General features: G+C 44.0%; 1 protein-coding gene across 1 annotated transcript in view; it reads left to right on the forward strand.

Moving 5' to 3' along the window:
• LOC115096148 (sulfotransferase family cytosolic 2B member 1-like) overlaps positions 1–12,614 on the forward strand; it is a 37,266-nt gene extending 24,652 nt beyond the window's left edge. The window contains exons 5-6 of the mRNA XM_029610659.1: positions 8,327–8,507; positions 12,499–12,614. Of these exons, the coding sequence (XP_029466519.1) occupies positions 8,327–8,507; positions 12,499–12,614 (297 nt within the window). The remainder of the gene's footprint in view (positions 1–8,326; positions 8,508–12,498) is intronic.
• Positions 12,615–26,295: the final 13,681 nt, after the last annotated feature.

Genomic DNA, 26,295 nt, shown 5'->3' on the forward strand with positions numbered 1-26,295 from the left:
TCCCAAAACACACAAAACCCACAAAATTCCAGCATGCTACACCGGGAGGCCACTCACATGCCACATGTTTGCAATTCCCACACCCTACGAACTCACACAAAAACATCCTCCTCACACCCCCCACGCACATGACTTTTCTACTTACTGCCCATACCCTCAGAACGCACGCAAAATGGCAGAATAGTTCGGGCTGCTCCAGCGGGGGGGGCAACAGCGCTCTGTGACACATCGCATACACTACGGCCGTCAGCTGCCGGCAATCAAAATGGCGCCGACGGCTCTGTCCCTTACTAGGACACTCGGGAACGCCAATGGCGGCAGTAGCCCATGTGACATAGTAAGGGCGAGGGCCCGTCAATGCCATTTTCTCTGGACTGGCAACCGGCGCACCTTCGCCCTTACTATCTGAGCGAGACGACCGCTCCCATTGCTCCACCCCACTGACAGAGTAAGTTCTAACAGCCGTCGGAGACAGTTTCAGTGCTGGCTGCCGAGGGCCCGGCGCCAATACTTCCATGCCGGAACGAACGCCTGCTCCACCGACTACCATTTTTGACAGGTATCGGCGGGCCTGCAGGGGGGGGGGGCGTGGGGATGTTCTTGCGTCCATGTTCGGGGGGGGGGGGCAGGGGGCGGTTATCCCCATTCTCTTTTCTTTCTTTTCCACTTAACCTGGCTCTGCCACTGCAACGCGTGGCCGGGTACAGCTAGTAAAAAATAAAATTCAATCAATGTATCCAATGATGAACAAAAAATCTATTGTATACTTTGTAATAGTATATAACTGCTTGGAAAAACATAATGAAAAAGTGTGAAAGAGACCAGTGTATACAAATCTATCCATAACATGCCGCTAGAAACTTGACAATTTTAAGCGCACCACATCTCAGCATCAAAATCGCTTCCTTGTACCGGCATCGCAAAAACTGACATGTCTTAAAAAATTAAAATCCAGTGAAAGAATCCGATTATAGACAAAAGATCTGATATATACTTTGCAACAGTGTATAACTAAAGTGCCAATAACTGCTTGATGAAAAAATATATAAAAAGGAACAGCGTGTCCAAATCTATCGATAGCATTCTGCTAAATAATAGACAATTCCAAACGCACCGAATCTTAATATAAAAGCCACATTCTTGTGCTGTACAAATTAGAAAAAATATAGAATTAGAGAGTGAATGTGAGAATAAATGTTAGCCAAGATTCAAAAGCTTACCTTACTGGGTAGCATACCACACACAGTCTAGGTTTGTTCAATACTGTGCGCGCTGTATCCTCCATTTTAAATAGCTGATTTTGGCGCCAAATTTCGGGAACACTAACCAGATGCAATCATGCATAGACCTTATCAATTTTGTACAATAAATATTAGTCTTTATGTAAAAAATAAAATAGGTGGAATAAAATTACTTCTACAATTAAAAAATCAAATTTTTCAAAGCAATGAATCGGGTGGGGCGTGTCAATCAAATCTGGAGTTAATACCAATTCTAAAAGCAGAGATATAAAAGTATGCAGCACTGTTACTATCTGAGCATATATTAAAAATTAGAGAATGTGTAGCGCCAAAGCAGTCATTAAAGTTTAAGAATCAACCAAAATGTAAAAGAGGAATTAATCCAAAAAACTTAAAAAAATCACAACTACTTATGTAAACAACCAGTATTAAAAAACACAGTAGTATATGCAAAACAAATTACAGAAAAACTGAAAAATCAGTCTCCATGTTCAACCCATTCGGTGTCATCGTATTGAACTCATGTATGTATTTTTGTTCAATCTGCAATAGCAATTTATCAAAATTGCCTCCTCTCCAGTTCAATTTAGGTTGTTTAATGACACAGAACCTATATTGCTCAAATTTATGGTTACATTCCAAAGAATGATCAACTAAAGGTTTAGATCTAATACTTCTTTTAATACTGCTTTTATGTTCCAGTATCCGTTTATTAAACTCCCTGATGGTTTTACCAATGTAGTATTTTTCACAGGGACAAATGACTGCATAAACTACTCCTTTACTTTTACAATTGGTGAAGGAACTGAGTTTAAATTCTGCATTTCGTCCCGGTATATGTAAGACATCTGTCCTCATGTTTACTCTGCACACTGAGCAGCTGCCACATGGGCGATGGCCTGGGGGTCTCACATCAGAAGCAATCTTAATTGGCAATGCCGAAGGGGCCAATATATCCTTGAGATTTTATCTCTTTTATTAGCTATCATCAGTCTTTTGTCTTTAAAGGCTGGTAACACTTGTATTATTGGCCAAAGTTTTCTCAAAGCAGTGGTGATATTGTGAGACATATGGGTAAAAGTAATCGGACAAGTTAAAAAATCATTATGTTTCTCACTCCTCCTCTTTTTCTTTAGTAAAACAGACCAATTTTGTTTAAACGCTTTATCAAGGCCATTCTGTGCATGTTGCAAAGGGTATCCCTTATCAAGAAACCTCTGTTTCATTTGTATTGATTTTTCTTCATAGAGCTCATCAGTGGTACAAAGTCGTCTCAGTCTTAAAAACTGGGAATACGGGAGATTTTTAAGCAAAGATCTACTATGACTACTTGTGTAGTGTAATAGCTTGTTAGTATCTGTAGGCTTCCTATATATATCAGTAATGAATTGACCATTTATCAATGTAACCTGAATGTCCAAAAATGGAATGGATGACTTACTGTGATTCATGGTGAATCTCAGATTGACATCCAATGAATTCAACCAAATAGAGACATTTTTTAATGACTCTAAATCACCTCTCCACAACAAAAAGACATCATCAATAAATCTTCTCCAGAGTAATATATTTTCTGTATATTCATGAGATGTTAAATAGATTTTTTTGAATTGAGCCACATATAGATTCGCAATAGATGGAGCCATTTTAGACCCCATTGCAACTCCTTTAATTTGTTGGTAAATATCATTATTGAAACTGAAAATTTTTTTTGTAATGGCTATGGTTGCTAAATTTATCAAAAACTCATTCGGAAAACGTTTATGCGTCGTACGTGTCTGAAAAATATCTAACATAATCTCTAATGCCGCAGCTTGAGGTAGATTAGTATATAGTGATTCGATATCTAGTGTCACCAAGATTATATCATCATCTAATTTGTCTGAGATATTACTTGCCTCTAGGGTTAAGATGAAATCTGAAGAATCACGGATGTAAGATGATGCCTCTGGAACTTGTGTTTTCAAAAAAGTATCTAAAAATGAAGAAATGGGTTCTAATAATGAACCTATTGCTGAGACTATGGGTCTGCCTGGGGGGGTTAGTTATTGATTTGTGTACCTTGGGTAGTATGTACAGGGTTGGCAAAATAGGATTGTCTACTTTGAGAAAATTAAATTCTTTGTTGGTGAGGATACCCCTCTCACTAGCAATCTTCAATAGAGAGTCTATTTCTTCTTTAATAATGGCAGTAGGGTTCTTTTCTAATTTGCAATAGAAGGATTTGTCAGAAAGCTGTCTTTCTACTTCTTTGATATAATCGGCTGTATCCAAAATAACTATAGACCCTCCTTTATCTGCCGATTTAATAACAATGGATTTGTCAATTCTCAGTCTGTTCATAGCTTCTCTCTCTTTTTTCGTAATATTAAAATATCTTTTGTCATTTCCAATGGCTTCAATATTGTCAATTTCTTGTAAGATCAATGTTTCAAAGGTCTGTATAATTGGATTCGATGCACCTGGGGGTATCCAATTACTTGGTTTTTTTTATAATCGATAAATCGTTATTTTCCACTGCCTTATTATCAAAGAAATCTATAATTTTAAGTTTACGTATGAATTTAAAAAGTTCAACCCTTGTACGAAACGAGTTATATGCTGGAGTAGGGATAAATGAAAGACCTTTATTAAGTACTAGCTGTGCCTGGCCACGCGTTGCAGTGGCAGAGTCAGGTTCTTTTCCCCCCCCTCCCCCTTCCCCTTGCTCATATACCTCAGTCACACATCATCCTCCCCCCCTTGGTCACTCACCCCCCCCTTTCCTCTCCTGTCCCCACTCCAGCTCTCTCTCTCCTCACACTCAACCCTCCCCCTTTGGTCACTATCCCCCTCTCCCCTCTGTGTCTCTCCACTGACACTCACTGCCCCCTTCATTCACCCTCCCCTCACTGTCACCTCTCCCCGCCTACTCCCTACCATTTTGTCAGTGACACCGCACCCTCTCTCAATCTCCTTCCCTGATTCTGATCCCTCCGGCTCGCAATGCCCTCCCAACTGCCGCCCCCCCTCCGTCCCTCTCCCTCTTGTGCGGTTCTGCGTGGCCCGCTCCCGAAGGCGCGAGGTCAGCGAGGATCCCTCCCTGTCGTGCACGTGAGCCATACCAGATCGCCGCCGCAGCTCTTCCCAGGTGTCGAATTTCGGCCGGCCGACACCACCACGCCCGATATTGCTGCCGGTCTGCTGCTGCTGCTCCTTCCAGTGCCATGTTCGTCCCGCAGTGCGCGACATGCACCGCTGCTGCCCCTCCCAGCACCATGTTGGTCCTGCTGTGCCCGACGTGCGCTCCCGCCCGCGCATGCGCAGTACAGCAGCTTCATTTCCCAAGGTAGACAGCATGTGTTGCATGTCTGTACAACAGATGTCGCTGTTTTCCCCACACACATGTAAAAACATTTTTTTTTCTGTAACTGTGTGACATCTATGTAATCTAGATAGAGAAGAACCTTGCCGAAAGTGAAAGCAAGGTTGTGTCCAAATTTGAATGCAATTGGTGCAGTAGCTGAGCCTGGTTAAGTTGAAAAAACAGAATAGAGCAGTAAAGGTTACAGTTTGTGGGGGGTTTTTTTTGGGGTTTTTTTTACCCCAAATGAACAGCACCAGCAAAGAATAGTTTAAATATGCAAGCATGCCTTCCTGGCCCCCCCTCCCCCAACCCGGCGAAATAGAGCAACCCACGCTACAGCCCCCCTCTCGGGAGATGTGGAGAATCAGTGGCCCCCCACTGTGAAAAACGCGCAGCGGAAAATAAGAACGGTCCCCCACCGTGCTCCTCCCCCGGCTACCTGTGTAAACTGCCAGCCGGTGGCGAGGGTGTGTGCTAGGGTTTGTTCCGCCGGCTGCCATGTCGCAAAACTTCACCGGTGAAAGTGGTGCGTCATGATTCCTGACCTAGTAAGGGCAAATGTCCACTGAGGATATGGCGCCGACGGGCTGTTGCCCTTACTATATCACCTGGTGTACCGACGTCATTGTTGTCTCCGTATAGCATAGTAAGGGCAAGGTCCGCCGGCGCCATTTTGGTTGCTGGCATCCGACGGCCCTACTGAATGCGATGTGTCCCGAACCGTTCCTGTGGTGCCGGCGGAGAAGCACGGACTTGTATCAGGTGTAGTGTGTGATCGGAGTGCAGTGCGTGGGTCGGTGGAAGAGGGTACTTTAATTTAAATTCGGAGGGTGTGTGAAATGCGTGGCTTCCCAATGTGGCAGCCAGGAATTCGTGTTTTGGTGTGTTTGGGAGGGTGGGTGAAGTAAGTGACGTTGGCAGGCGTGTGGGTGGGGGTGTGTGGTGTGATGAGTGTGGATTTCTGTGTGTTATGAGGGAGTGTGAATGAAAGACAATAGCCCTGTGTGGGGGTGGGGTGTGGTGTGTGAAAGGTGTAAGAGGTTGCGCTTGCGCTGACGGCCACCAGATGTCGCTGTTTTGTGTAAGCAATTTTTAAACTTGTATTACCTGTCACAGGTGTGACCTATATGTAATGTAAGTGTATAAGATCCTTCCCATATGGGAAGTGAATGTTGTGTGCAAATTTGAACGCATTCGGTTAAGCGGTTGGCGAGATTAGCGACGACGTACAAACTATTTAACATTTTTATTTATATAGATATTGACCTCATTGTCATCTAAATCTCTTGATGACAAATTTATGATCTTATTCTTATTTAATACTGAAATCTCCGATCTTGATTTGTTGTGAACCGATTGTTGTAGCTGCCTCTTCTCCCTTTCCCTCTCCATTCCCCTCTCCCCCTGAAAAAAGAAGTGGACGGTTTACTAACTAGGGGTTCACCTATTATTGAATCTCTTTCTGAATCTTTTCTCCAGAATTTTCCAATTTCTTGTACCCTAGTTAGATGATCTTCTTTATTAACATTAGTAAAAAGGGATGCTGAAGGATCTATGTCTGAATCGGTATTACTTCTTGTACGTTTGGCATTTCTGTCAAGGTTGGGGCTATCTTGTTGTCTTTTCTCACTTCTTTCATGATTATTATACATTCTATTATCAACTTTGTTTACATTATCATGGTTCTGTTTGTTATAATTAGGTTTACTAGTGTACTGCCAAGAGTACACACGATTATTGTTGTAATCTCCTTCGTCACGTCTAAATTTATCAAATTTTGTTGCCTTTAAATCCTTAGTAAAACTTTTCACATTATTTTTATAATCTTTATGAATAAGATCAAAACATAAATCGTGTTTCTTTAAATAATCCAAATGCTCATCTAGTTCACTCTTCAATTTCTCTTCTCTTTGTTTGGAGGTCTTAATTATTAATATCATTAAGTCTAAAGAGCATTTGTTGAGGATCGCTTCCCAGCAGTTCATAAATGTGGAGTCGTCTGGAAACATGCTCGGTGGCATCTATTCTTTTTTGTTTTCCTGACGGCTATCATAGATCGCCTACCTCTTTGTTTTCTTGGACCATACTTACTTCATGGTCGGTCGCTTCCGTCTGGTCTTCGTGCTCACTCTACTCGGTCTCAAGCAACTTCCTGGGCGGAGTGTCAGCAAGTATCTCTGCATGAGATTTGTAGGACGGCGACTTGGAAGTCTTTACATATTTTTTTGCTAGACATTATCACCTGGATGTTCAGGCACCAGGATCTGGGGGTTTCGGTGATGCGGTGATCTGAGCAGGACTCTCAGGGTCCCACCCTAGGTAAAGGAGCTCTGGTCTGATCCGGGTACGTACAGGGAAAGGAAAATTGGTTCTTACCTGCTAATTTTCGTTCCTGTAGTACCACGGATCAGTCCAGAGTCCCGCCCATTTCAGTTTGGAGATAAAGGAGAGTCCGCTCGTTCTTGTTATTTACTTTGCAGATAAGTATTTTCACATAATATGTTATTAGGTGCTCTGCTGCCGTTTGAGTCAGTGAGTCTGGTTCTTATGGAATGTTCTCCCAGTTTATAGCAGTTAGCTATTTAGTTGGGTTTTTTAGTTCTTCTGCTTTGTTACATTTAAATACTGACGTATTGTACTGCACCTCACAGAAGGGGCGGAGTCAGTTGGAACTTTTTCTGCCTCCATCTGCTGGTTAGTGGACAGAACCCAGGAGTCTGGACTGATCCATGGTACTACAGGAATGAAAATTAGCAGGTAAGAACCAATTTTCCTCTTCAACCCCTCCTGCATAACAGTATAGAGATTGCTAATCCATAGGGTAAAGGTTAAGGATCAGTTTTGGTTAGGATCACATTTTTGGGAGCAGGTTCACACTTATGTCTAAGTTTTATAAACACAAAAATTATAAATAACATGTTTTAAATTATAACCACAAAAACATTTAACAAAGTCTCTCTCAGCTAATGGTGTTGCATACAGGATGAAGGCACAGCTTTATCACTTGGCTGGAGGTGCCAAATTGCCTGGCTGCAGCTCTGGTGGTACATTTGAGGGTACTCATGCCCCTTCTTCAGATTCTATTTCTATGGAAGTATAGAGTACCAATGCCCTTCTGGTCCAATTTCCATGGAAGACAGCTCTAGTACTAAAGGCTATGTTTCTCACACTTTATTATGGAGACATTAGCCAAGATTATTCTGTGATTACTGCCCCTTGTGAGAGGAATAAACCATTTAACTACCTCTTCTTACTGCCAGGTAGATCCATAATACTGTAAATGCAGATTATAATTTAAAAGTACAGTTTTCTTCAGTCTTCTTTCAAAGATGGCTTAAATACGGATACTGCATTGTAGACAGTTTTGCCATTCATAATCCATCCCTATGATTTTCTTTTTTATTTTACTGGCGTATTAGGACTTTGGCAAGATTAGTCCAGGATCCCTGGATCTTCCAGGTCAGCTTATCTGCAGGTGCCATTAGTGCTTCTAGCCCCAAGCTGATCCCAAGATCAGAAGATCCCATTGCTTTCCAGAATCCAGGCTCTCCCTGTGGAAGCAGCAGCACAAAGAAAAGGAGAGTTTGGGCCAGCCCAAGTTTTTGACAAGCGTGAGAACTGTGTGTCCAGTGTTGAGAGATCTCTTAATCATTGCAGAGTACAGGGTCAGATTACTGCCTGCTGGTAGCAACACACAAGAATGTTTCATATTCTCAGCTCTTGACCTGTGTATTTTTAGGACCTGAGGGACTGCATTGAGAGACTCTGTGGGTTCATTAGCACCTCACTGACCTGTGAAGAACTGGACAATGTAGAGCAACACTGCAGCTTCAACACCATGAGCCAGAACAAAATGGTAAACTGCACTCTGATCTCACCTGAGATCATAGACCACAGTAAAGGCAAATTTATGAGAAAAGGTAAGGAATCCTGCACAGCAGAGCACTGACACAGGGGCCTGGAAAGAGATCTAGATGTCATAGTGGATAATACATTGAAATCATCAGTTCAGTGTGCTATGGCAATCAAAAAAGCAAACAGAATGTTAGCAATTATTAGGAAGGGAATGGTTAATAAAACGGAAAATGTCATAATGCCTCTATATCTCTCAGTGGGTGATAATAACCACAGACGCCCTCCGGTTGGGGGGCCACGTGCCAATCTCAGTATGCCCAGGGCCAGTGGTCACAGGGGGAGGCTCAATAGTCCATCAATCGCCTGGAAATGGGAGCGGTACACTTAGGGATGCAGAGATTTCTTCCTTTCATCCACAATCGGGCAGTACGAGTTTTTTGTCCAAGAGTGGCCTACATCAACCGTCAAAGGGGAACCAAGAGTCGTCCAGTAGCCTTGGAAGTGGAGAAACTGATGGCCTGGGCAGAACGGCATCTAGCTCTGTTGCCAACCTTTCACATAGCGGGGTTGACAATGTGCAGGCAGACTTTCTCAGCTGTCCCTGGAGAATGGGAGCTGTCCTTGGACGCAATGACTCTCATCTCTTGCCGGTGAGGCACTCCTCATTTGGACTTGATGGCGACTCAGAAAAATGCATAGGCACCTCGCTTCTTCAGTTGCAGAAGGGACCATGGGGCGGAAGGGGTAGATGACCTGGTACTTCCTTGGCCCCACTACGTTCTACTCTACGTGTTTTCTCCATGGCCTCTGGTAGGCAAGATTCTGAGACTAATAGCTCACCCAGGGATAGTTATCCTAGTAGCTACGGAGTGGCCTCAGAGACCATTGGTTCGCGGACCTAGTCAACCTGGCTTTGGACGGTCGTCTGCGCCTAAATCATCTTCCAAACCTGCTGCGCCAGGGTCCAGTATTTTTCGACCAGGTAGATCGCTTTTATCTAGCAGCCTGGCTTATGAGAGGAGACAGTTGAAAAGAAAGGTTATCCTGAGGATGTCATCTTCACTCTCTTACGGGCGCAGAAGACCTCTACTTCCCTAACTTATATCAGGGTGTGGAAGGTCTTTGACTTGGTGTAACGAGCAAGGGGTCCTTCCTCGTCAGGCCTCAGCAAGGGGTTATTCCTTTAGTTCCCTCCAAGTAGCAGCTTTGGGATGTCTTAGAGGCAAGATTGAGGGTGTGACTCTGGCAGCGCATCCGGATATGGTACGTTTTCTTAGAGAGGCGAAGCACTTGAACTCTCCAGTCCGTTCCATTTGTCCTTCATGGAGTCTTAACTTGGTACTCCGGGTGTTATGTGAACCTTCTTTTGAGACCCTCAAGAAGGCCACTTTAAAGGATTTAACTCTCAAGACGGTGTTTTTGGTGGCTATCTACTCTGCTAGGAGGGTCTCTGAGATTCAAGCCCTCTCTTGTAGGGAGCCTTTTCTATGGATTTCTGATTCCGGGATGTCGCTCAGAATGGTTCCATCCTTTTTTCCGAAGGTTGTATCGGCCTTCCACTTAAATCAGTCAGTGGAACTCCTGGCCTTTCCGGTTTTAGATCAGGATACTCCTCATGCTAAGGAATTGAAGTGTCTAGATGTAAGAAGAGTTTTTTTGCATTACCTCGAATTCACCAATGCTTTTTGGTGCTAAGAAAGGACATAAAGCATCTACAGCTACCATTGCCCACTGGTTGAAAGAGACTATCGCTTCCGCTTATATTTGCCGCGGTCGACCCGTTCCAGATGGTTTAAAAGCTTATTTGATCCTGTCGCAAGCTGCTTCCTGGGCAGAGAATCAGTTGGTATCTTCGCAAGAGATTTGCAGAGCAATGACTTGGAGGTCTCTGCACACTTTTGCAAGACACTATTGTTTGAAAGGCCAGGCACTGGACATCAATAAGTTTGGGAGCAGTGTCATTCAAGCAGGACTCTCCAGGTCCAACCCCAGTTAGGGAAGCTTTGGTACATCAGAGTACGTACAGGGAAAGGAAAATTGGTTCTTAACTGCTAATTTTCGTTCCTGTAGTACCACTGATCAGTCCAGATGCCCACCCTTTAGGGAGGGGGGGGGGGGGTGTCCAGTTTTCTCCTTGAGAGTCTGCTCATATTTTCTATTCACAGCAAATTCTATCTGATTTCCTAGGTGCTGCAGAAGATTACAGATTTTTTCTCGTATGTACATAGTTTGGTTTCTTCTTGTCTTTGCTTGATCAAAAAAGCAAACAGAATGTTAGGAATTATTAGGAAGGGAATGGTTAATAAAACGGAAAATGTCATAATGCCTCTATATCTCTCCATGGTGAGACTGCACCTGGAATACTGTGTACAATTCTGGTCGCCACATCTCAAAAAAGATATAGTTGCGATGGAGAAGGTACAGAGAAGGGCAACCAAAATGATAAAGGGGATGGAACAACTCCCCTATGAGGAAAGGCTGAAGAGGTTAGGGCTGTCCAGCTTGGAGAAGAGACAGATGAGGGGGAATATGATAGAGGTCTTTAAGATCATGAGAGATCTTGAACGAATAGATGTGAATCGGTTATTTACACTTTCGAATAATAGAAGGACTAGGGGGCATTCCATGAAGTTAGCAAGTAGCACATTTAAGACTAATCGGAGAAAATTCTTTTTCACTCAGCGCACAATAAAGCTCTGGAATTTGTTGCCAGAGGATGTGGTTAGTGCAGTTAGTGTAGCTGGGTTCAAAAAAGGTTTGGATAAGTTCTTGGAGGAGAAGTCCATTAACAGCTATTAATAAAATTTACTTAGGGAATAGCCACTGCTATTAATTGCATCAGTGGCATGGGATCGTCTTAGTGTTTGGGTAATTGCCAGTTTCTTGTGGCCTGGTTTGGCCTCTGTTGGAAACAGGATGCTGGGCTTGATGGACCCTTGGTCTGACCCAGCATGGCAATTTCTTATGTTCTTAAACTGGTTATTCTGCTTTGGTAATGTTTATACTGAAGAGACGGAGGTGGTACACCAGATTAAGAGGGGGTGCTCTTCAAGTTTTCTCTGTCTCCATCTGCTGGAAGGGAGGCAAAACCCAGCAGACTAGACTGATCTGTAGTACTATAGGAACGAAAATTAGCAGGTAAGAACCAATTTTCCTTTGGTCTGGATCAGGATAACTTTGTTGGACAGCCAATCTCTCTGAAAGCCCATAGCATGTACCTGATCACTGAAACTCCAGTAACTTGATTTGACAAGAACATTCCTAAGCGAACCAGAGACCCTGGGTACCAAGCCCATTTATATGAGCTCCCCACCCAGGGTGGATGCACCTGTGAATAGTAGAATTTGAGAATGGAGACTCTGAAAAGAGATAAGAGTTAAAATTTATTCCTGAAAAAGCTGAAAACATGCGTGCTGTCGAGTTTTATTTACTGAATTTGATAAGGGATATCTAGTAGGGGTCATATTTATGGGGAGATTGTATGGTGACCCCTGATGATACTAATGGGCCTTATTGGAAATAGCGGTGCTTAATAACTGGAGAAAGGTATTATTTTTATTGTTTTAACTATCTGTTTTTTATATTGTATTTTATTTTTTCGTACGTTACTTTTGGCATTTTTCCAGGAAGGCGATTAATATATGTAATAAAAAAAGGGTTTAGTCTTGTTTTATATGTATGTACTTTGAATTATTTTTTTTGTCTTATAACCCGCCTAGCACAACTGGATTAATAAGGGAAGGATATATAGATGTTTTCAAATAAATGGCTTTTGAAAATTGCTATGATAGTATGTTTCATTTACACATGTAACTCCTTTTAAAATTACCTCCTGAAGTAAATAGACCCCCTTAGATTTGGAGGCCTCTAGCAATAAGTAATCACCTTTTGCACCTGAATGTATCCTTCTTTGAAGTCACAAAAGGTGAAATATAAATCGAAATGACATCTTTAAACGAAGAGATTTCCTTCCTTGCAGGCTCAGGGTGTGGAGGAGCAGAGGGTGGTGGGGGTTGTGATTTTGGATTGCACCCAGAATATTCTCCTAACTTGCAGGTGTGGTTGGGGATTGGAAGCAGCTCTTCACAGGACCACTGAACATCCTCTTTGACAGAGTTTACCAGGAAGAAATGAGCAATTGTAAGCACAGCTTCCCCCTGGCCCAGGACTGAGACTTGCTGCTGGGCAGAAGAGCCCAGAAGGAGTCATCCTAGCACGGAACATCATGGCTGAGCTTACATGACCACCATGCACTTAACCCAGCTAAACCTGAACTATGCATGTTACTGACTTAGAGGAATGAGATGTGGGCAAAGCTTCCAATCCTGACTGAGGGGATGTGAGTGCCGTCTCTTTGTAAATAGATAAAGGTCTTATGGGACAGCATTTTCTGCAGATATTTTCTTGCTGAAATTAAGCTATGACACAATCCAGGAACATAAGACTTTTGAAGTTAAAATTATCAGACACTTCAGATCTGACAAGAAAAGTCTCAAAGACATGGGTTTCTTAACCCATTATGTGCCATAAAATTATACTGCTGTCACCTTCTCATCACCCATCAAACCTCGCCCTCTCCTCCTTTCCCCTATCATTGGAAGACCTTTCGCTTATATTTCCTGGTAAAATGTCATCTTTTGCTCATTCTATTCTGACCTGAGCAGGAGAGTTTTAGCTTTCCAAAACTAGACAAGAAATGTATTAAGTTAGTCCATTCACAAGGTATCAGCTGCTATGAGGTCCATATTCAGCCGCTGGCAAAGTTGTCTGGCTAATTTCCCCAGGAAATTCAGCAGTGCAAGTGCAACTGTAGCTCTCAAAGTTAGCTGGATATGTTTATTTGACCAACTTTAGGGATCCTCTCCGGCAGTCCTAAGGTTATTTGGCTATGCCACTCCATCCTGAAATGCAACTAGACCATTCCTGATGTAGCCGGATAAATGTTTAGCTGGCTATAAACTTAGCCAGCTATGACTGGAGCAGTCAGAGCGGCAGGATTTTCAAATCCAGTATTTATCCGACTAGGTAACAAACTTAGTCAAATGCGCCAAATATTGACCTCATATTTTTTGTTTTTATTTGTTAAATCGGTATTTCCATGTCTGCAAATGGAAATTATTGGGTAATTCCTGTACGTGTCTCTCTGCTCTGATTCTCTTCTAGTAATACAGCAAGAGCTGTCTGCATCGGGGTGTACATATGCCTGATGCACACTCTCCCTGGCTTTCCAGCTACCATGAGCTCAAATCTTTCCTCCAATGGAGAGAATAAAAGCTGGGCAGACAAAGAGACAGCATGAAGGCAAGGTTTGAGCATACTCTTAAAATGGGGAAGCATCAGGATCCTCTCCTCTGTCTGCTGAGTTGCCAGCAAAACACATTGGTCCATTTACTGCAGTTGCTACCTTTTGCTAGCATCAATCTGGAGAGACCATGATTCAGCTCCTTAAATAAAGCAGAACAGGATGGTCACTCCAAGTAATATCCAGTCCTTTCTTTTAGGCTATGTCACTCTGTCAAACTTCTGGCAGTATGCTCTCCATGCATCATCAAATCATCTTCAGAAGGGCAGGGGACAGATAGCATCCTAGTTTGCAAGCACGGGGTAAGGTATGAAGTGGTAAAAAAAGATTGGATAAGTTCTTGGAGGAGAAGTCCATTACCTGCTATTAATTAACTTGACTTAGAAAATAGCCACTGCTATTACTAACATCAGTAACATGGGATAGACTTAGGTTTTGGGAATTTGCCAGGTTCTTTTGGCCTAGATTGGCCACTGTTGGAGACAGGATGCTGGGCTTGATGGACCCTTCCATGTATGAAAATTGTCCATTTAATCCTACTCTCTGTTTCCTGTCTTTTAGCCAGTTTGTAATCCACAGTCATAAGTGTTGGTGCTAATATCTCAAGGTGTTTAAGTAAATGAAGTAAAATTGAAGAAGCATCAACTCTTATTAATAAATAGGACACTGACTTGTAGTTAGATTTAGATCCAGGCACAAACTGTCCATATGCAGTATAAAAACAAAAGTTGAGTTTAGGATATTGCACCATACCTAAATGGTCAGAATGGTTTTCTTATCCAGTAGCAATGCCTCAAGGTTCTGCTTTATCCACAGCCCTTTTATATATATATATATATATATATATATATAAGTCCTTTAGGTCAGCTTTTATCTTCTTTAGGTTTTATATAGCGTTATGTATGCTGATGACTTACAATTTTATATCCTGAGTGAGTTTGGGTGGCAAGGAACAAGTTAGTCTTAAATTCTGTTTTTTTAAAATTGTGGACATTACATCATTTGAGATATGTATTAGAGCGTAATGTTTTTCGTACTTTGGTGCAGTCATTTGTCAATAGACTGCTGTAATGGTCTGTTTATGGGTTTGCAGGGATCTGGTATCCGTGCATTGCAAGTATTGCAAAACTCTGTTACGAGGCTGGTCATTCGTAGCCAATCATGGGATCATGTCACTCTCCTTGTTATACGAATTAGACTGGCTACTCCCCCTAGTATTGCATTCGATTTAAATTTTTGGTTCTAATTTTTAAAGCTTTGAAAACAGAGGAGCCATTATGTTTAAAGAATCTTTTAAACCTTTGTGTCCCAGATTGTTCTCTTCATTCACAAGATTTGGGTTTATTAAAAGTTCTTATGATTTAAAGAGACCCACTTGTCAGAGATTAGAAAGTGGCCTTTGTCTGTTATTGGTCCAATAATATGGAATTCATTGTCCAGGAATTTGCGTTTGTCTGATTTAAAATTCTTTTGTAAACAACCAAAGATCTTATTTTTGAAACTTATTAAAATGAAGTTAAAATTATAATTGAGTGCTTTATATTAATCTATAGGGTCTATTTAGGTTGGTTTTTTTTGTTGTTGTTGGTTTTTTTTTTAAAGATGTGCTTTCGACTTGGTTGACCATTCCATTTTATTGCAGAGATGCAAGGAAACTGGGATGGATGGAGTAGTTTTTGAATGGTTGGAAGATTATCTTAGGGATAAACAATGTGTTTTCTTTCAAGGGAAGCAGTTGTTATGGCAGATAATGGAGATGGGGGACTGCAGGGGTCCTCCCTTTTCCCATTGCTTTTTAATGTATTTATGGTACCATTGGGAAAAAGTATTCTAGCTTTTGGATTTGATTTGGGAAACAGAGTGATGCCATGGTAGGAGTGAAAGCAGAGTTGCTTTCTTGTTCTCCGAGGACAGCAAATGGGTGACATCATCAGATGGAGCCCCGATGCCGAAAATTTATGTCAAAGTTTCTAGAACTTTGACTATGCACATTAAGCATGCCCAGCAAGACCTATACCACACATTCACATGGGGTCCCTCTGTCTTGTAACATAGAAGTATAATTAAAACAAAAAAATAGGAAAAACCCAACTCCGTGGGGTGGCGGGTGGTTTCATGAAGGCTAACATGCTGCTGTCCTCGGAGAACACCTGTTATAGGTAAGCAACTCTGCTTTCTCCAAGGACAAGCAGGAGGGTAGTCCTCACACATGTATGAATCCCTAGCTATAGTCTGCTTCCCAACACAAAAGGGGACCAACAATCACATAACCATGTGCCAACGAGCACAACATCACCCGTGCTGTTGGTAACAGAGGGGGATACAGCCTGTATCCCCAAAAAATGGGCAAACAGGTTCTGAAGGACAGATTGGCTGAACCTACTGTTGTGTTAGCCATCCCTATCCAGACAGTAATGAGATGTGAATGTGTGGAGAGAACTCCTCGTTGCAGCCTTGCAGATGTCCTGCATGGGAACTGCTAGCAAGTGGGCCACCAATGCTGCCATGGCTCTGACCAGATGAGCCTTGGCAAGACCCCCAAGATGAAGTCTCGCATGGGCATAACAGAAGGAGATGCGAACTGCTAGTCATTTGGATAGTGTCTGTTTGGCAACGGCAACACCCAACCTGTTTTTTGTGTGGGGCAGGAGAACGAATCAGGGACTTTTGTTCATACCACACAAAAAATCTCCTCCACTTCAATCCATAGGATTTTCTAGTGAAAGGCTTTCTAGAAGCCAGCAGGACCTGAGACACATCTTCTTCTGAAAGATCAAGTGGCTGCAGAAATAATCTCTCAACATCCAGGCTGTGAGCGACAGGGTCTGGAGGTTGGGATGCAACAGCCTGCCTTAGTCTTACATGATGAGATCTGGGTTAGTCCCCAGACTGATCGGTCTCTGGATGGACTACTCCCGTAGGAGTGGAAACCAGACCTGGTACGGACAATGAGGGGCTATGAGAATCCTTGTTCTTGCAAAGCTTCAAGAGAGTCTTCACCACTAAGAGAATTGGAGGATACTCATACAAAGAACCTTGCCCCAATGACGGGCAAGGGCGTCTGAGGCTGGTTTGCCATCTGACCTGTACAGGGAGCAGAACTGAGGCACCGTCCTGTGCCTTGCAGGGGGATGTAAACAAATCTATGTCCGGAGGTGGAATATCTGATTTGCTATCCCCTGGTCTAGGGACCACTCATGGGGTCTGAAGACTCAACTTAGTCTGTCTGCTACCATGTTCTCCATCCCGGCCAGGTACATGGCCTTGAACACCATACTGTGGGGCAGGGCCAATGACTATATCTGGACCACTTCCTGACACAGGAAGTACAATGCTGTGCATCCCTACTTGTTTACATACCACATGGCTAACTGGTTGTCTGTCTGGATCAGGATAACTTTGTTGGACAGCTGATCTTTGAAAGCGTGTACCTGATCACCCAAAACCCAAGAAAGTTGATTTGACAAGAGCGTTCCTGAGCGGACCAGAGACCCTGGGTATACCGAGCCTATCTACACGAGCTCCTCACCCCAGGGTGCATCCATTCATGATTAGAACAGTTTGAATAGGGAGACTGAGAAAAGAGATCCCCTGTTCCAGATTTGAAAGAACCCGCCACCAGGACAATGAGTCCTGGAGAGATGGGGTGACTTGGATGCAATCTTGGAAGCTCTGAGTGGCTTGGTGTCACTGCAACCTCAGGGTCCAATGGGCTCCATGCATGTGTAAACGTGCTAAGGGAGTAACAGATGGTTGTGGCCATATGGCCCAACAGCCTCAACTTGTACCAGGCTGACACCTGCTGGCTCTGTTAAATTTATGCAACAATGGTCGCCAAGGTGACAACCCTCTGGCGAAGCAGAAAGACCTTGGCCTAAGCTGTGTCTAGCAGAGCTCCAATGAAGTCCAATTGAAGTGACGGGCTATGATGGGACTTGGGTAGTTGAGAACGAAACCTAGTGACTCCAACACCTGAATGGTCAAGCACATGGGCCTGATGGCCCCAACCTGAGATGTGCTCTTGAACAGCCAATTATCCAGATGCGGGCAAACACACACCCCCAGCCTGTGGAGATGCGCCACCACCATGTTCAGGCATTTTGTAAAGACCCACTGAGTTGGACGCAAGCCCGAATGGCAACACCCGGTAATGGAAATGCTGATTTCCCACAAAAAATCCAAGATACTTCCTGTGACAGGGGAAGATCTCGATATGAGTGTATGCGTCCTTTAGATCGAGGAAGCATTGCCAGTCCCCTTTTTGTAAAAGGAGTATCAAGGTGCCCAGGGAAATCATCTTGAACTTTTCTTTTCTTAGAAACTTGTTCAGGTCTAGGATGTTAGCATGGGGCACATTTAAAACTAATCGGAGAAAGTTCTTTTTTACTCAACGCACAATTAAACTCTGGAATTTGTTGCCAGAGAATGTGGTTCGTGCAGTTAGTATAGCTGTGTTTAAAAAAGGATTGGATAAGTTCTTGGAGGAGAAGTCCATTACCTGCTATTAAGTTCACTTAGAGAATAGCCACTGCCATTAGCAATGGTTACATGGAATAGACTTAGTTTTTGGGTACTTGCCAGGTTCTTTTGGCCTGGATTGGCCACTGTTGGAAACAGGATGCTGGGCTTGATGGACCCTTGGTCTGACCCAGTATGGCATTTTCTTATGTTCTTATGTTCTTATGGACAGAGTCCTCCTGTTGCCTTTGGAATCAGGAAGTACCTGGAGTAGAATTGCTACCCTCTTTGCCCTGGCTGTACAGGCTCGACTGCTCTGGCTATTAAGAGGGAGAAGAGCTCCATTAGCATTACCTCCTGATGCGCTACTGGCCCCCAATTTGGGCACAGAGGGCAATTTGGCGGGATCCCCAATAAATTTAATTGGTACCCTTGGCGGACGATGGATAGAACCCACTCGTCTGAGGTTATACCGGGACACTGATTGACAAAGAACCATAGCCTGTCCTTGACCGGAGGGTCCAATGTCCCTGGTACAGGCAACTGGCTACAGCTCAGTCAAAAGCTCATCCGTGGAGTTGAATGAGGAGTCAGCTGGGGTTTGTGGGCTCTCTGCTGCCTGAGATAGCTGCGGGAGTCCTGATGGTCTGGATGGGAGTGAGGAGGCGGAGGATAGTACTTCCTTTAGTGAAAGAGAGACTTCTTTGGCCCTGGTCTCGCCGGACCCCTGAATGAGGCGGATGGGTCCAGACTACTTGCAGATGGTGGTTGAAGGGTTTTATGGTGGTCCCAAAGTTGGGCCACAACATTTCTATCTCCGAAGGGATTCTCTCCAGTACATGGCACATCAGCAAGTCATTCCTGTACCTCTGGTTGGAGATCCGAGGCCTGCAGCCATGCCATTCTGTGGGCACCGATTTCCACTGCAGAGAGACTCTGCCATCTCGAAAACGTAGGTTGCACAGACCTCATGTTTTCTGCCCTCAAGGCCCTTATGCACAAGTGACATGAGGAAGCAGGTGCAGACACCTCCTACACCTGCTTCCAGATGTCCCATAGAGCTAGTAGGTGGCAATACGGGCAATAAGCATGGCACCTTGAAATACTTTCCTTCCAATGTCGTCCATCATGCTATGGTCCTTCCCTGGAGGCGCCAAGCAATGAGTCCGAGAGCGCTTGGCCCTCTTGAGGGTGGATTCAACCAACTGACTAGTGGAGCAGCTAACCCCGTCTGCCTTCTTATTGACAGGAGGTACTATGAGGGGGTGTTCCTATATCCTCAACAGCAACTCCTTAAGGATCTCGTGTACCAGAGCTGCCACAATCTCGTGCTGATGCTTCACGAACTGGAGGATCTCAAGCATTTTGTACCTGTTATCCTACGCTGTCAATAACTGAAAATGAATGGCTTCAACCATCAACCTCACAAACCCTGTGAAGGTTGTCCTCAGGCAGAGTCTTCCTTCACTCCTATAGAGGAGAAGGTTATGAAGGGAGGCCCGAGGAGGAGGGCTCCGAAACATCATCCCCCAGGGGTCATAGGGTTCCTCATCCTCACTGTAGGCAGTAGGGGATGGGTCCCTAGGCACCAGTAGAACTGGATGGGGGCCTAGAGACCTTCATGTCTCCACCGGCCTCGATAGAGCTTCCTCCTCAGAGTATCTGGCGGTGATCACTATCAGTAGGGGATGCCTCAGTGGGCCTCTGGGCACCGAAGCTGTCCTGGAAACCAATGCCAGCTGGATTGGTAATGCATCAGTGAGCACATTGAGATTCTCCAGAAGCAGTATGAGGATGGGCGGCACCGGGTCTGGTGCCGTTGGTACCACAGGTTCGAAATCCTGCAGCGCCCATTCTACCATTACCTGGACTCGACGCTCCAGTTCCTCCTCAAATGTTGACAATGCTAAGACAGACTGGAAGGAAGGAGGGTTAGCCAGATCTTCTTCAGACCTTCAAAGTGGATCGGTGACTGGCATCAGGACCAGTGGAGACTGTCGTCGACCCCTGGCACCGATAGAGGATTGGCACTGCTTTCCACAGTGTCGCTTCGGAGGAATCACGCCAAAAGCTGGTGCATCCCCATGCCCAGCACCGTGCACCAACGAGGACAGATTACCAATGCTTCTTTGTTTTTCCCACAATGCTCGGCCCATCTTTCCTCAGTGCTGAAGCCGATGATGAGGAACACAACATCCTCGGCCTGGAGGAGATCGACGATGGAGGTCTCCGGTACCCCGTCCCCCGGCGACATCTGTGGAACTGACGGTCCTGCTGATGTCTATGGCTTGATGTCCATCAGTGCGGCTTCTTGATTCTGTGATGTCAATGCCGCTAATGCCAATGGCTTGGATTTGTTTGACAAGATGGAGCAGCATTTCGTCAGTCGCAATCAACATCCCTTTGGGGTCATATGGATGCATAAGTGGCACCCCTGGCCATCATGCATTGTCCCTAGGCAGAGAGGACACATCTCATGTGGATCTATAATGGATACTGGGGGCATCGTGAAAAACCGGACATGTCATGATGGAATGAAAGAAAGGGGTACTAACAGAGCACGATTGCAGCAGGGCATCGATGGCCAGCGGGCAGGATGCACCATCACCGGGGGGGAATTGACCACAAAAGGAAACTTACCTGAATTGCTCAAAACCCTGACTAAGAGACACTATGGGGGGGGGGGGGGACGGGGACCTGGTGACCGAACAATGAGAAAAACCCTCAAAAAATGCAAGAAAAACAGTTTTCCACAAGGCCAAAAACAGCCAAAGTGAGCTCACTCACACCACGAGGCTTACAGCTCTGTGGAAAAAGATAGACTGGAGAGGGACCCCGCATGGATGCGTGGTAAAGGGCATGTTGGGTATGCTCAGTATTCCTAGTCAAAATTCTAGAAACTTTGACATGTTTTCTGCATTGGGACTCCTTCTGATGTCACCCATGTATGAGGTCTACCATCCTGCTTGTCTTTGGAGAATAGTGGTTTACAAGAGGTTAGGAATTGGTTGATGGAGAATAAATTGGTTTTGAATGCAGCCAAGACAGAGCTTCTACAATTGGTTAAGGGAGGAATAGCCCAGATTGGGAAGAGTTAGTGTGTAAAGAGGAAACTACGTCATTAGGGGTAAAATTAGATTTAAAAAAATTGACCTTGGAGAAACAGCTTGCATTAGTTGCAAAAAGTACCTTTTGGAAATTGAAAATGTTAAAACAATTGAAGCCATATCTGGATTTGCAACTTTGCGGGCAGTGGTGTATGCCTTAATTTTGATTCAAAGATTACTGTAATGCGATCTATTTGGGAATGCCAATTAGGAAATTGCAAGTTGTTCAGAAGGTGTCAGGAAAGGTAGTAACAGGCAGCTTGAGAAGGACACCCAGTAATGGCATTGTTATTACAGCTATATTGGTTACAGGTAAAGGCAAGATGAAAATTATAATGTGATTCTGGCTTTTATGTTGTGAGGCCCGATCGCGACCACACGCACCCGGACCCCCCACCTCCTCCACGCATGCAGTCCGGGGTCTCCCTCACGGCAGCCCGCGGCACACGGGCCGCGGTGCGACGGCATCAACTCTCCGGAGAGCAGCGTCAGGGAAGCCGCGGCTGGTCCCGCCTCTTAAAGGGGCCGGGATGCAGAATCGAGGCCGGCCCCGGAAGATGACATCATCGGGGAGGGAGATTTAAACTCCCTCAGTGAAGGTTTGGACGCCTTCACAACAGGTCTCTGTGGTTGGTTGTTTTCCTTGCTCTTCATTGTTTCCTGGTTTGACCTTGGACTGTTTCGGATTTCGCTGTTTGCCACCTGCCTCGACCCCTGATTGGATTTTGGACCTTGCTGAGTTTGCCTGCCGCCTGCCTTGACCCTTGCCTGGTATCTGGACTGTGTTTGCCTGCCGCCTGCCTTGACCCTTGCCTGGTATCTGGACTGAGCTTACCTGCCGCCTGCCTTGACCATTGCCTGGTATTCTGGACCGTGTCTGCCTGCCTGTCTCTGGCCGGAACCCGGATTGCGTAGTGGCCCAGCTGAGGTCACCGTGTGGGTTGGCCGTACTACGGGATTTCCACCTTCCTGAGGCGAAGTTCACCTAGGTACCGCAGGTGGGTGTTCTCTCGTCCCGGGTCAAGGGTCCACTATCATAACATTTTAAAATTAAGAAAAAAGGGCTCGCCACATTTGAGAAATAGTTTGAAGTGACATGAGACAAGAAATGTGTGCTCTGTAGGCAAACATCTAGTGCAGTTGGTACCAGCTAAAATATTTGGCCATTCGCAATTATTTAAAAAGTCCTTTTCAGATTCTGTTCCAATTTTATGCAACAGTCTCCCGGTTGATATAAGAGCAGAAACTGAGTTAAAATTATTCCTGAAAAAGCTGAAAATATGCATGCTGTCTGCAGTTTTTTTTTACTGATATCTAACAGGGGTCATTTTTATGGGGAGTTTGTATGGCGACCCCTGATGATACTAATGGGCCTTATTGGAAATAGCAGTGGCTGGTGATTTTGGTGCTTAATAATTGGAGAAAGATAAAACAATAAAAATAATACCTATCTGTTTTATATTGTATTTTATTTTTTCGTACATTACTTTGGGCATTTTTTTACAGGAATGCAATTAATAAATATATGTAATAAAATAAAGGGTTTAGTCTTGTTTTATATGTATGTACTTTGAATTATGTTTTTTGTCTTATAACCCACCTAGCACAACTGGATTGATATGGGAAGGATATAAATGTTTTCAAATAAATAAATGGCTTTTGAAAATTGCTATGATAGTATGTTTCATTTACATATGTAACTCCTTTTAAAATTATCTCCTGAAGTATATGGACCCCTTAGATTTGGAGGCCCCTAGCAATAAACAATCACCTTTTGCACCTGAATGTATTCTGCTTTTGAAGTAAAAAAAAAAAAAAGTGAAATATAAATCGAAATGACATCTTTAAACAAAGAGATTTCCTTTCTTGCAGGCTCAGGGTGTGGAGGAGCAGAAGGTGGTGGGGGTTGTGATTTTGGATTTCACCCAGGTGTGGTTGGGGATTAGCAGCAGCACTTCACAGGAGCACTGAACATCCTCTTTGACAGAGTTTATCAGGAAGAAATGAGCCATTGTAAGCACAGCTTCCCCCTGGCCCAGGACTGAGACTCGCTGCTAGGCAGAAGAGCCCAGAAGGAGCCATCCTGGCACAGAACACCATGGCTCGGCTTACATGGCCACCATGCACTTAACCCAAACAGCAGCTAAACCTGAACTATGCATGTTACTAACTTAGAGGAATGAGATGTGGGCAAAGCTGAGAGTCAGTGACAGGGCAGAGCTTCCAATCCTGATTGAAGGGATGTGAGAGTGCTGTCTCTTTGTAAAAAGATAAAAGTCTTATGGGACGGCATTTTCTGCAGATGTTTTCTTGCTGAAATTAAGCTATGACACAATCCAGGAACATTTTGAAGTTAAAATCATCAGACACTTCAGATCTGACAAGAAAGGTCTCAAAGACATGGGTTTCTTAACCCATTATATGCCATAAAATTATACTGCTATCACCTTCTGATCACCCATCAAACCTCTCCCTCCCCATAAAGTACAGGCTGCATATCCTATTTAAAGTTAACCCAAGTTGTCCTGCAAGTTGCTGACCAGTTATCCATTAAGTGCCTCCTTTGATCATCTTAAATCTGTCTGAGCAATGATTTGTCCAGACAAAATTTAACCATTCTGGGCAGAGTTGGGGAGGAAATGTTAATCATGAAAGTATGTCTGGATAATTTCCAAGGATAGACACATCTTTCTAATATCATCCACAAAAACATTATCCAGATGTCTAAAAGTTATTAAAACTGCACGTTAACATATTAGTAAATATTCCTTTTAGACACCTGTAGCCAGACAAATGATGAAGACCTAAATTTGAGGATATTTATCCTAAATAAAGCATGGAATGTTTTTTGGATATTGCTCACGTAACTGAATACAGCAGCATCATGGCATATTGAATAAATGTCTCTAGATCTGAAATATTTGAGCTAGAACCTAAAATCAAACTTCCTCATTTATACCTGAATTCAAATCTCTCAACCCAGGATTTAGGTACTGGAAAATACCAGTGGTTTCCAAGTTGCAGAATCCGCATGAAGATGAATATATTTTTATAATCGAAAAGATTACAGCAGTCTTTGAGAAAAATATTTCTTTTTCTGCATCCTGCACAGGCAAGAGTTAACATCATTAACCACCTTGCCTCCACTATTCTATTTCTTTCAAAATCTTCCTTTTAATCTATCTTCTGTTTTTCTTGTTCAGCTACACTGCAAAATATTAACTTTTATCTGTAATAGAAAAACATCACAAAATAAATGTATTACTTTATTAAAATCAGTAATCATGTTGCCTGGTTGCAAGGTTGACATGGAAGGGATCAGACCCAGGAACAATCACAAGCACAATATTATATTTGCTATTGGATCCTCATATTCAAAGGGTTTGTCAGAGTAATCCGGACAATTCCCTTTGCTCCCTAGATCAGTTTTAGCCAGTGAGTGCTGATCTTCAGCAATTTCCAGTTAAAGTTATCCAATTGACCTTTAGTTTCCTGGGATATTCAGCGGGCCAGTGAGCTGGAAAATAACCTGAGTGGCACTGACTATTGACCTCCTATATAGAACTAATCCCATTATTACATGCACTCTGAGAGCATGTCATAGTGCCTGCAAGAAGCCTCAACCTTACTCTTACCTTTATGTGTTAATTAACAAACATTGCTGATAACTTTCTCCAGTCTCCTGCCTTTGAGACTTCTGGGACAAATGTGGAATGGGACTTATCAAAACTGTTTGGTCAGTGGCGGATTTAACACCGTCCCCAGCTATCTCTAGGTACCCCCTCTCAATTTGCCCCCAACTGGGGAATGCATCTCAAGTTGCGAGTTGTGCCCCCTCTCACTGATGCATGAGCTGGATGTGGCAGCTGCGTGTGGCAGCTGCCACACGCAGGTTACCTGCTCTGCCTTCCCATGTATTTGCCTTTTGCTCACACTACATGGAAAACCTCCACTCCAGTCCATAAGACTTTCTAGTGGAAGGCTTTCTAGAACCCACCAGGACTGGAGAGAGATCCTCTGAGAAATCGAGTGGTTGCAGGATTAACTTCTCAATATCCAGGCTGTGAGCAACAAGACCTGGAAATTGGGATATCACATCCCCCCTCAATCGTGCGTGATGAGATCTGGGGAACTTCCTAGACTTATTGGACTCTAGATGGACAATTCCCTTAGGAGTGGAAACCAGATCTATCTTGTCCAATAAGGGGCTATGAGGATCTTAGTCCCTTGTCCTCATGAAGCTTCAAGAGAGTCTTTGCCACTAAGAGAAATGGAGGATATGCATATAGAAGATCTTTGTCCCAATGATGGGAAAGGGCATCCAAGGCTGGTTTGCCATCTAACCTGTACAGGGAGCAAAACTGAGGCACCTTTCTTTTGCAAGGGGATATGAACAGACCTACATCTGAGCTACCCCAGAGGCGGAATATCTGATTCTCTACTCCCTGGTCCAGGGGCCACTCGTGGGGTCTGAAAGCATGACACAGTCTGTCTGCTACCAAGTTCTCCATCCTGGCCAGGTACATGGTCCTGAGCACCATCCCATGGGACAGGGCCCATGACCAGATCCCATTTCTCTTTGCTTGTTGACATACACATTGGTACTTATTTGTCAGTTTAGATCAGGTCAACTTTGTTGGCCAGCTGATCTCTGAAAACCCATAGTGCATACCTGATTGCCCAAAGCTCCAGGAAGGTGATTTGACAACAGCTTTCCTGAACAGACCAGAGACCCAGGATGCTGAGCCCATCTACATGATCTCCCCCCAAGGTGGATGCATTCATTGTTGGGGACAGTTTGAGTAGGAGGACTTCAAAAAGAGATCCTCCGTTCCAGATTTGAAAGTCCTCGCCATGAGGACAATGAGTCCCAGAGAGATGGGGTGACTTGGTGACAATCCTGAAGGTTTTGCATGGCCTGGCACCACTGCGACCTCAGGGTCGCAGTGGTGCCAGGCCATGCTCATGTGTAATTGTGCCAAGGGA

This window comes from Rhinatrema bivittatum, chromosome 7 (genome assembly GCF_901001135.1).
Source record: "Rhinatrema bivittatum chromosome 7, aRhiBiv1.1, whole genome shotgun sequence".
NCBI lineage: Eukaryota > Metazoa > Chordata > Amphibia > Gymnophiona > Rhinatrematidae > Rhinatrema > Rhinatrema bivittatum.